The sequence below is a fragment of the Strongylocentrotus purpuratus genome, unplaced genomic scaffold, assembly GCF_000002235.5.
Source record: "Strongylocentrotus purpuratus isolate Spur 01 unplaced genomic scaffold, Spur_5.0 spur5_scaffold_18, whole genome shotgun sequence".
In the NCBI taxonomy this organism is placed as follows: domain Eukaryota; kingdom Metazoa; phylum Echinodermata; class Echinoidea; order Camarodonta; family Strongylocentrotidae; genus Strongylocentrotus; species Strongylocentrotus purpuratus.
The window spans coordinates 4,827,645-4,840,484 of NW_022145603.1; the positions used below are offsets into that span (position 1 = coordinate 4,827,645).

At 37.4% G+C, this 12,840-nt stretch overlaps 1 protein-coding gene across 1 annotated transcript; it reads right to left on the reverse strand.

The window, feature by feature from the left end:
- Positions 1-1,761: 1,761 nt before the first annotated feature.
- Positions 1,762-11,988, reverse strand: LOC105441016 (chromodomain-helicase-DNA-binding protein 1-like). Its single transcript, XM_030989087.1, has 8 exons — positions 11,790-11,988; positions 10,232-10,397; positions 9,480-9,585; positions 8,429-8,571; positions 5,891-6,007; positions 5,212-5,331; positions 3,624-3,879; positions 1,762-3,161 (listed from the first exon to the last, which is right to left on the reverse strand). Exons 1-8 carry the CDS (start codon positions 11,820-11,822, stop codon positions 2,696-2,698), a joined length of 1,407 nt encoding a protein of 468 aa, XP_030844947.1. The 5' UTR covers positions 11,823-11,988; the 3' UTR covers positions 1,762-2,695.
- Between the last annotated feature and the right edge of the window lie 852 nt (positions 11,989-12,840).

Genomic DNA, 12,840 nt, shown 5'->3' on the forward strand with positions numbered 1-12,840 from the left:
TAACTAGATACATTAATTCATAAGAGGTGAATGAAATAATTTGTATTGAGGCGCTTCACAAGCCTGGCATATGCATAAATTTGGTTACATTACGAAAATGGCTTATTTTACGTTCAAATCTCATCAAAACAAAATTACTTTGCGCATCATCATTAAATCTTTATCATTATTATTTCAGGGTATAAAACGCACCTTTGGTCATAGCTAGAGGAATATTAAGAAACAAGGGCCAGGTTAAAAATACAGACATAAGTTCAAGTTCATGAAAATTCGATTAAAATGTATGTTCCTATGTAATGTCACAATAGTTTGTTTTATGGCGGTTTTGAAAAATTGATCCCAGGTTTGTATGAATTTTCATCTCACAAAAGAGAAGTACGTTATCTAAAATGTACAGTCATGTCAAACAATTCAGACCTCTTAAAATGAATAATTATTTTCTATCATTTATAGAATATTTCAAATATATAGTCATGTCATTATTATTTTCCAGATTTATGATTAGAAAATAAAACAAAAAGGAAAAAGACACTGTTATACATGACAACCTACAGGGTACAATTTTTTTCTTCAACTTCTACATTACATCACACGATTCACAAGATCTACTACTATTTACTGGTGTTTCCAAAGCACACATTGGGTAATAAATAAGATCATATTTACAATACAATTAAAACTAAGTCTGAAAATCAGATTATTGCTACCTATAATTATCTAATACCAAGAGTAACACTTAATTATTCAGAAAAATATATATATACCAAAGTTAATTGCGTAAAGATAGCTCTTCGACTCTAAAAAACAACATCTTCTACAAACAATCAGAAAATTTCCTGTGATCCTTTAAATCCAATAATTATTTAGTTATTAAAGAGGAATTCTCACAATCTTTACACTTTAGATACAAGTACTATTTGTACACATTCAATGTAATTGGCAAAGCAAATGTTTGTTTTATACATAGTACATGAACTTAATCAAACTAATTTAAACAAAAATTGGGGCTAATGTAAAAAGAATCATCCCTGATTTTTAAAGTGATCAGTGTTTAGTCAAAGATGGGGAAATAGAAACATAGGTTTAATTCAATAATAAGAATTCTGTAAGAAAGGGTCTAATAAACAGTTTCATCATAATTAGAGCACAAAAGAATTTCATACCATTACCAATGTCTGTATAAAATTGCTTCTATTACTGTTCCAACAAAAGTTTTCAACCCGTGTTTTCAAAATCTAAATGATACTTTTACTGCAAGTTAATAGTTGAGTTACATTTCTCAATTTCTGTTCATTTCTTTGGAAAAGGTGCATAGCACACTTGAATGTATTAGACATAAAGGGTATCAAAATAAGAAAATTTCTTTCACAAAAATGAATGATGATTATAATGATGATAATGTTGATAATGTTGGTAAAGTTGAAAATGATGATGATGATGATGATGATGGTGATGGTGGTGATGATGATGATGATGATGATGATGATGATAATGATGATGGTGATGATGATGATGATGATGGCGATGATAATGATGATGATGATGATGATAATAATGATGATGGTGATGATGATGATAATGATAATGATGGTGATAATGATGATAATGATAATGATGATAGAGATGATGATGATGATGATGGTGATGATGATGATGATGGTGATGATGATGATGATGATGATGGTGATGATGATGATGATGATGATGGTGATGATGATGATGATGGTGGTGATGATGATGATGATGATGGTGATGATGATGATGATAATGATAATGATGATAGAGATGATGATGATAATAAAAATGATGATGATGTATTTTGACCGTAAATTGTTCCCTTATGGTCAAAATACTTGTAATGTGTTTCCCTAGGTTAATAAAAATCACATGATAAAAATATTTTTATTTTTAAATATACTTTATGCAAAAGTGTCTATTTGTAAAAGTAAATGCAGCACAACTATTTCAGAAAACGAGGGCATAGAAGGCAAATATAGAATACAAAAATCTTTGTTCGTAGCCTCAAATAGTGAATGACATCTCTTGTATAAAAATGCAATCGCAATTTTTTTGCAATGACTCTTCGGCCTATTAGTATAAAGCAAGGTTTCAGTATCTTGGAACATGATCAACACAATCTTTGTATCAAGTTTGGTTTACAGCACACAAAAAATAGTAGTATGACACATACTAATACTGACTTTGTTATTGCATGATGTGCTCCACTGAGAAGTCTATCATTTACAGCGTACTTGCAAAATACACTAGAAAGAAGATAATAAATACATTAAACAAAATAAGAAAATGAACACTAGAAAAGTAAGAGTTTCAATTAATAATAATAATAATAGTTTGTCCTTACACAGCGCATTTCAGGACTGCAGGCCCTTTCAAAGCGCTTTACAGATAAATATTATTACCACCAGATTCAGGCTTACCCGCACACAATGTATGCACAATTAGGGTGTTGCAATTTCACTAAAGTGTTTAAATGTTTTTCTATTTGTTATAGAAACAAAACTAAACAAAAGCGGTACTTGAAACTGAAAAGTGTATGTGTAAGCCAGTGAAATAAAAGAGTACAATTCAAAGTACTGTTTATTTTTACTTTAATATCTACATAATTCAGCCACCTGAACTGCCGAACTTTGTAGAAAATCCCTGATTGGTATTAGCCATGATTGCTACGATGAGTCTAGACATCTTCAACTGCGGTCCGTTGTGGTCTATTGTGATTAACCTCCACGAGCCGGAAAGCACGTATTACCATGGCAACAAGAGAAAGAAAGTTATGTAGGACATCAACAAACGGTCTGGTGGAAGTCCTTGTGGCCACACCCACGTTAAAGCAGAACATGGCAAAAGGTTGACAGAGTCCATTAAAGATCGCCGTGGCAACCGGTCTCAGGAAATAATCCCCGAATCCGGTTGTTACTCCAACCAAGAAGGCGCTGACGATGTTGTATGCAAGAAAACGCAGCCCCTCCAGGAGGAATATGAGGAAGAAGTCGACGAGGATGCGTAGTGTTGCAAAGATCTCGCGGGCACACCGGCGAAAGATGAGTTCTGATTTGTCGGCGATGGTTGTCATGTAAACAGCTTCCTGGGAAGGCCTGGTGTCTGCGTATGAAGTGTTACCATGGTGATAGATGTATACATACCTAAAAAAAACCAAAATATAGTAAAGATTCTGTGAGTATTCATTATCATCATCATCCTCACCATGACCATCACGGCCATTACTGTCATCAAATATTGCAATTTGTTTTCTAAGAGCAGAGCGCTTTATGCTTTATTTTGTCACACGATCACGAAGAATGAGAATTGTGTAGAATATTTAGACTTCAAAATATAGTGATTGTCTAATCTTAATATCAACTGTTTATGAGTGACATGGTAACACTACTTCATGGGCTGAAAAATACAGCTTTTCAGTTCAGTCCAGATATGATAGACTGCACTAATATTTTATAGGACTCCAGGTTTGATATGTGCAGACTTGTACACCTATTAATGGTATTTTCACTTAGTCTGGCATCAGCGAATTATGACTTGCTGCACATGGAAAATGACAACCCTCTCCCTGTAAGAAATCAAAATTATCTTCCAGCTAGGATACCAACCTTGTTCCTCTTTCATCATCATCCAAGGAGATGATTGTCTCGACGTCCTCCTCCTCCTTCCTGTAAACCACATCTACCTCTGAGTGTTTGAGACTGGGGACCGGAGGGGTCGTCATGGCAACCTGCATCTCCCTCGGAGGCTCCTCCGTCTTCTCCTTCTTTGTTTTCTTCTCTTTTGTTTTGCTCTTCAGGCTGATCGACCATCCTTTCTTTTTTCTTGGACTGGTGTCCTCTGGTTGGGGCTCAGCCTTAGGATCTACACCAAGGATAAATACCGTTAGAGGGAAACCCAAGCCAAATAGACAACTACTCTATATGAAAGTAGAAAAATCAGAGAAGCACACTGATGAAAGTTTTAATTGAATCTGACTAAATATAAGAAAGTTATGGATTTTTGAAAGTTGTAATCGCTATCCGTATGGGCACTTGAAATTGGCTTAAACTGTAATGTCAATGTGATGTGGTGCCGGACAACTTTCCCATCTGTTCCAACATGTAAAATGACTAAAGTTTAAATTTTTCAAAAGTTAATGGCTCATCAGGAGAGTCTATTCTTTGTAGAGGACCTATGATGATATGCTAGCTGTGATATATTTTGATTAGTGCTCCAAGAGAGAAGGAGCTTTCGAGAAAAACAGAAATTAGTGATATTTTTCTACACGGCAAATGGGAGAGTTATCCACGTCCTACGTCATAATCCACTAACCAAACTACCAATTTGAAATTTGCATAGACTTAGTGATCTCATATTTCAAACATGTATAACTTCCTTACTGTTGGTCTGATTCATTTCAATCTTTTGCCATTCTGTTTTCATACAAATCAACTTATTACAAGGGTTGGATTGCCCTTTAATCTGGGTTCATATACCGGTACCTCTCTAAGCGCTTTACAGATATTATTACCCTGGTAATCAGATTCATGCATGCACAGTGTGCACCATCTCCACTCCCTGGGGAGTAATCCGACCATATGGGCACCGTGAGGACATATGACAATTTAATGAATTACTAAACTCAAAGGCTTTCATCACCCTACCAGGTCCCTATTCTCTCCTGGGTATAAAGTGGTAAATGTAGATGAATGCCTTGCCAAGGACATTAGTGCCATGTCTGTGATTGAACCCAAGACCTGTGTATTTCAAGTCAAGTGCTTAAACCACTCGACTACGACATCTCTCAGTATAAGAGAAGGTAATATATAATTATTGTGAGATGAAATAGCATTTAAAAAAAAAAAAAGGGCATGAGGTAATAATGACCTGTTCCCCAATTTATAACTTTTTCAATTTTTGTCCAATTTCTTTCAAACTTTTACCAGTCTGCTTCTCTGTTTTTTCTTGCTTTCTTTTAAAGGCCCACTGCACTACTTGTAGCTACTTGCACCCTCTATATAACAATCAATGCATAATCGGTGACCATTGGTCCCCCATGATCCTCTTTTTGTTATGTTAACTGAGAGCTGAGTTGATGAGATAACCACCTGTACAGTGACCTTGCAGTGTGGTCTAATCCCTCCTTTACACTAGTACTGATGAGCTTTAACATAGATCGCTACTTAGGTTGGATTTTCTTTGCTGTCTATTCACCTGTTGTTTGTTCTGTGTTATTAGTGTTGTTGTTTGTTTCTAGTCCATCCCTCTCTCTCAGGATGCGGGTCAAAGCTTTCTGATTCTCGTCTGATTCGTCCCATGAACCTGTATCTGCAACTAAAGAAATAAAATATAATCTTCAGAATCCAATTCATAATCATTAGGTTCATCAAATGATAATGTACTAAACATTCAACAAATACTTCATGCTTAGAGACACAGTGCTTAGGGCCTTAGAAATGTTATATATTATTGATGTTATTATTATTATTATTGCTTCAGAGTTCAATCAACTATAGCAAATTGTGAAGTATGCTCAACTTGTATAATGTACCATTGTATCCAAATCAAGACCATTCCATATTATTATATCAGTACAATGACATGGCATATCTACGATTTGCCGTAGTGATATATAGTTGAACGAGCTACCGGTACATAACTCAAAGTTGCAAAAGTTCAATATTCCCCAAGTCAAAACAATTTCTTGACCAAACTATGCAAAACCCGTTTTTATAAATTTTGCACTTCTCAGGTCAAATTTTACATCAGTCGAATAACAGATTTAAATTATGCTGAGTGAACTGTATTTCAGTACGGCTGCAACTAACTTTATATCAGGGTGGACTTCCCTTTTAAACCTGTATGAAGTTTCAAGAAACCCCAGGTGACTTACATTGCTCATCCTTTGGTTTAGCCTTGGTCTTAGGTGAGGCGGGGTCATAGGATTCTCCCTTCCTACTACGACCGGGTCTCTGAGCAGCACTCTGACTAGGAGGGTCTTCATCTTCATCTATTACAAGAAAGAAATGATAGATACAGTGAAACCTGTATACAAATACCGCTCAAGAGAACAAGAAAAGTGGCAGGGCGCGACAAACCCGCTTGCCCGACGTCCCGGGGCAACCAAATTGAGCCGTCGGGCAAGTAAATCAAATTATCACTTGCCCGATTCGGGCAAGTGATACTTTTACAGTAATTTCCTAGTGTCCAAGAACTCTACCATTCACCCGTCAACTTCTTACCCGTCGTCAAAATCCAGAAGCAAAAAAGCGATCGTTCCGATTTCGAAAAAACTTCACAGACAGCTAGCCAGCTCAGCTAGCTCAGCGCGCATGCAACAGTGACACTTCAAGCCATGAATGCCGCTCCGCCTCCACGCACGGCCGGCCGTGAGCTAGCTAGAGACAGCTAGCGCGATCGTACCAGCTGCGAGCTTATTCGCGCTCTCTCTCTCTAGCTCTGCAGGCCGCACCGACAGGCCTTTGCTATTCTCTGATTGCCGATTGGTTGAATCACGCCAAATATGACGTCATTATTCTAGGGAAATGAACACGTGCGAATCGGAATGGAATAAACAACAGGGATTTTCTAGTAAGTACAAAAAGTCAAATGTTTGATATTTATTCATAATGACTGTTAATGATTGTGAACATATTATTTAAAACTCGCTGCTCATATGAATCAGATGAATGTTTTTGTCTCGTTTTCAATTTATTACTGCGGTCTCAAGATCCGACCGAGCGAGTCATTTTGATAATAGTATCGAGACCCCCAGAATATAAGCCGTTGTTGTTTTGTTTTCATGGTTTTAGCGACGTTGTTTAGTCTAGTTTTCGCATACTTATCCGAGATTTATCGTAAAATATCTTCAATATTATTATTTAGTAAGAATTTACAAATTTTGGCATGATATTTATAGCAGTGAATGATGAAATAAAAATGTCCGTACTTTATTTAAAATAGTTGATTACCCATTATTTACATGACGTTTCTTGATGGAAGAGTTGACCCAAATTATTAACAGCTGAAAATTAGCCTACGTTTCCAAATGACAGCGGCTTGCACAGACACACATGTGATGTTGCACCATGGTACATGTGGCTACCATTAATGACATGTTTGTATCATATTTTTTACAACAGGGTCATTATGCTTTTTTACATGACTGAATATTAAAAACTTAAACCTGCTTGAACCATTCTACCTTGCCGAGATTCATGTGAATCTGATTATTTATGGAGAATCAATAAAATGCGTTTTTTAAACCTTCAACCATCCTTTGTTGACCATTTTCTTTGACATATTAGGTTATTATTCAGTACAGTTACACTGTACATGTATGTGCATTAATTTGCTATCTAAAACACTAACTTATCATTACGAGATAATAAATGCTTTAACCTCGAGTCCTTTTTCGCTTTAAAGTTTTGGGCAAGTGGAAATATTGTTTGGGCAAGTAAATTGAAAACCCACTTGCCCGACAGGGCAAGTGGTGAAAAAAATTCTTGTAGCACCCTGAAGTGGTCCTTAAAGGCAGGTGGTGTTTATATGTACAGGTTCCTTTAGTACAGGTTTTAATGATTACCAATTTTTAAGGGTAATGAAAAATGTGGTCTTTATAGACAGGTGGTCGATAAAGCAGGTTTGGTTATACTAATAAAAATTAAAAATTTAAACAACGATACACATTGAAATAAATAATAATAATAATAATATTCTGGGTTTATATAAGGCTCAATACGTTGATGATGTCTCTAAGCGCTTTTCAGATTTAACTTTAATTACCCCGGTCATAGGATTCATGCTTGTCCGCACAGGATGTATGCACATTCTCCACTCCCTGGGAAGTGCATCCTACCGGGTACCCATCTAACACCTGGGTGGAGAGTGGCAAATATAGATTTATAATAAAGTCTTGCCAAAGGATATTAGTGCCTCTGCAAGACTCACACCCCAAACCATGGGATCCATAGTCCCCTGAAATCTAGACCAGACCAAAACACCTCTACATCATAATAATACAACAATAACAAAGAGGACTAAAGGTACCTTAGGGGTTGTGAAACTTCATGTTAGTTTTATTCAATATTTAGGGTTAGGTTAAGGTGTAGGGTTGCATGGGGCCATGCAGGGGTGAAGTTCAGAATTTTGTCAAATGTTAGGAATTAACCCTGGGGCATATGTTGTACAGCCGTGAAATGAAGAGCATGTATATGTATGGTAAATGGGTACCCGATAGGAAGAAATTCCTTGAATGCTAGGGAAAGCTTTTCATGGTAGCTCAGTTAAAGCCGGGGTAATGATATGATTGCAGGGCCCTCAGGGAAAACAGTATGAATACTGATGAGGCTACCCTGGGTAAACAAGACATATTATTATCATTATTATGGATAAGTTCAAGAAAGAGGCAGGGCTTTGCAATGATTCTCACCTCTGAGAGCCTCCCTGAAGTCATACGGTGGTTTCTCCTCTTTCTTCTTCTTTTTCGTCTTCTTGGTGGTTGATTTCTGAGACTGGTTGTCAGAGTCAATGCCACCCCGATCTATGAATACATTCACAGCTGGTCGCCCAGACCTAACTCAGATAGGACAATAACAATATCAGGATAAAGCCGTGTTCATCAATATTTAGAGTAAAACTTAAAGTGCACCAAACACCAAAACACGTGTGTGGCGCTTGATGCAATGGGTTATAATGTGTGCCACTGTATATTTGCGGTTTAAATGCACCCTCAGTGAACAGTAGAATGTTCTTTTGAGTATACTCGTTAACGCATAAGTACACATAGGGCACGCAAGGAATCTGGGTCAGACTTGGCGTCCGTGCGGGCCCTAGACATGGGGTTTTCTGTTGTCCTTCATTTTCTTAAAGACCCTATCCAATCAAATTACATCTTTACATCAATGGAGGAATAAACATCACTTTTCCTTTCAGTATTGCACAAAAGCAAATAAAAACCTCATTTTTTCCACACACCTCCAAATTACAGGTCAACAGGGGTCAGGTGTGCAGTTACGGTGACGATAATAATACACTTCATACTTCTGTATCTTATAACACAGAGCCAAGTATGTGTAGAAACATTGTTCCTATGTAAAATAACACAACATGGCTGTTAGGTGCTTTATATGTGAAGGAGCCTAATAAAAGCCCCACTGCCTTGCACTACTTATAGCTACAATGTACTTTTTATGCCTAATCAGTGACCTTGCAGGGAGGTCTAATCCCCCCTGGCCAAACTAGTGCAGACAGGCAGACAGGCTTTAAAGACCGTCAATACTACTGGGCCAGAAGGGATTAGACCACACAGCGAGGTCACTGACAGGTGGCTATCTCATTAACTCAGCTGTCAACTAACATAAGAAGAAGAGGATCATGGGGGACCAACAGGCACCGATTGGGGAAGTTTTCTATATAGAGGGAGCAAGTAGCTACAAGTAGGACAGTGGGGCTTTAAAGCAGGATTGATGGTATACACTCACCCTGTAGATGAGGTGAGTCCATCGGCAGCAGGTTTGGAAGCTTTCCTTTGTGATGTCACTGGGTCTGGCTTTAAAGGACTTCTTGTCTTAGAATCAGCCTTCGATGCTGGGCAAAATAAATAAATATATAACAAGAGATATAAAGACAATATTTATAGAAACACAAAGACACAGAAGGCCTAAAAAAAAACAGTACATGGCTTTGCAGTTCGGACCCTCCAAATTTAAAAATTCTTACACAGGGCTCAAAGATAAATCTGGACCCCCTTTATAACAAAAATAATTGTTATGTGGAGTTCTACTTCAGCTACTTCAGCTCTTGCAGCCGTAATCAGCTCACATTGCATTTCAAGGAATAAATACAGCTAGCTAATCTATCAATATTCAATAAGGAAGCTCACAAACATGAAATTGTATAAAGAATTTTTTTTCATGAAACTTGCACATGTACATGTATAAAGAAACGTTGTATAAAGAAAGGAGTGTACAGACTAGACAACAGTGTATTCAAAGAAACGTCCTATATTAAATAAAGGTCCTATAAAGAAACAAATTTTTAAGATGGCAAAAGACAGCTGTGCATAGAGCATACTCATGTTAAGCCCTGTTCAGAGTATAAACAAATAAATGACTTGTGGTATAGCTTTACAAGACTTGTATAGAACTCTATACAATTAATGCTGTTAGTCTGAACCCACAGAGTTTAAAAAGAACTACATGTAAGACGCCATCTACATGTACATTGTATTCACCTCCTCGAGACGACTTTGTTGATTTGTGTGATCTGCTGGATTTCACACTGAACTCTTCATCAGAGCTGATCTGGGTGACGGTGTTTTCTTCTGGCTCCGAGCTGTCCCAGTTGGATTCCGTCTCGGGAGACTGCGCCCGTCGACCCTTCGCCCTCTGTGCTGCAAGCTGTGCAAAGGATCATGAACAAATATTTGGATGTTATGTCTTTCATCAGGAGTGGAGGACAATGTTACATTAAAGGGATCCGGTAACTTTGTCTCAGATTCTGAAACAAAATTCTGGATTTAGCTCATGATGCAATGATAATTATAAACCTTTAGGTCAGTCAGGAACCCCATGACTTTTACAAGCCGATCGCCTGTCTGATTATCAAGATATTTATGATTGGAATTACAAATTTTGAAAACCGTTCGCCTGACGGTTTTCATAACACTACAGTCAATTGGGGAAAACGAGTATGGTAAAACCGGTCACTCAAAGATTTTGTAATTTTTTGAGGCACTTCTTGATCATTTTGAAGCGCAATTTATTTAGGGCTTCAATATTACACCATATCACAGACACTGATAACACTTACAGTAGGGCCGTGTATCTCAGATTTAACATTGTTAAACGATCCCTTTAACAAGCATGTACAGGACACATTGCAGGAACGAATTAGGCAGAGTTAGCAGAAGAAGAACAAGATGAAGAAGAAAAAGGAGAGGAAGGAGGAAAAGAAGGAGAAGGAGGAGGAAAAGAAGGAGAAGGAGGAGGAAAAGGAGGAGGAGAAGGAGACAAAGAACAAGTAGAGACGCTAGTCCGAGAATGAGGATCGTTCGAATAAAAGAGAATATCCTCGTATACGTTAACTACCGTAATGAGGATCCGACACAGGTAACGACATAAACATAACGACTTTTAACTCATGATCTTTAATTGGACATTCAACGAATATTTACTTCATTTTGGGTATGTTTTAATTTAGTAGGGTATCTCCACGCCGGAGTTACGGGTCAAATTTTTGATAGGTTTCTGTACAAGCGCCGAAAAATGCATCAAGAAAATCATCGCCAATCACGCGGATCGGAAATATGAAACGTCTGCGATAATGCGGACGATCCTTATTCTTGGACCAGCGCCCCTACTGATGAAGATGATGAAGAAGAAGAAGGAGGAGGAGGAGGAGGAGGAGGAGGAGGAGGAGGAGGAGGAGGAGGAGGAGGAGGAGGAGGAGGAGGAGGAGGAGGAGGAGGAGGAGGAGGAGGAGGAAGAAGAAGAAGAAGAAGAAGAAGAAGAAGAAGAAGAAGAAGAAGAAGAAGAAGAAGAAGAAGAAGAAGAAGAAGAAGGAGACGAAGAAGATCGAAGAAGCTCGGCCAATAAAATATTGTAATATTAGTCAAACGTTACATGAATATTAATACATGGGACCGAATATGAAAAATTAACTGATATTTTGGTTGATTTCATATCTCGTCTATCAAAGAAATTGATGTTTAAAAAATTGCGATGATGTCATAATCTAAATATCATAATACTTTGGCATACAAAAACGATTCAAAGAATCAAGAATCTTACCATCTTCTGGGCATTAAACTTAAAATCGTCCATTCTGATATCGTCGCCAAGAAGTTTGTTTTCCCCTGTCAACGAATTGAAGATAGCCGACTACCTTACGCATATGCGTCAACGGTTTTCTATGGTACTTTCAAAGGGGAGACCTACCTTGATAGTAAACTACTCTAGAGGAAAGCAGACAAATCAGAGAAGTAGAAGTTTGAAGAAGTTTGAAGAAGTTCGAAAAATGAGAAAGTTATGACGTAATCACTACAATTATGGATTCTTCTAATTGGCTGAATCAATAATGTATATGTTATGTAGTAGCGGACAACTTTCCCATTTGTTCCACCACACAAATTGATCAAAATGTCATTTTTTTTCTCAAAACTGTAGCCTATGTCTCAGGTGGGTCTATTCTCTTTAGAAATAATAAATAATGATATGCTATCTATCTATAACATATTTTAAAGGTAATTTGTCCCAATTGCAGGCCCCAAAAATGAAAAGGTTAAATTCCAACAGCATTTGAAAAGATAATACTAATTTAGAACTTCCCTAAAAAAAAAGGACGGGGGCCGGGGGCCGGGGGCCGGGGCTTGAAAATGTCTTTAAGTGGGAAAATAATGATTATTAGTTGTCGAATCGACTTAAGAGCTATAGAGCCAGTAAGAAATAGTCTGATGTTCAGACCGTTGTACCGAATGGTCCTACGTTTTAATGCTGCGCAGAGATTCAATCAGTTTAATTTTGGCCATTACAAGAAGTGGGTTATTGATGTAGACAAATGCTCATGTACCCTTTACAGCTCATTTTATGTATGTTATTACCAAAGAAGAAAAAAAGCCAGTAGTCACTCAATAGTGTCTGACAGTGAAGTCTAGCAAGATTACAGGCTTCCTTGCATAATTTGAATATTAGGACACTGCTAACGTTTAAATTTCAGATAGGACATATATGACATATAAATAACTCCTGCAAAGTTCTACAGAATTTGATGTTGGCTGCAAAAGGGACCATCATATTATATTTAAGTAGTGCTACAAGGGAGAAGGCATTTAACAGACAAACA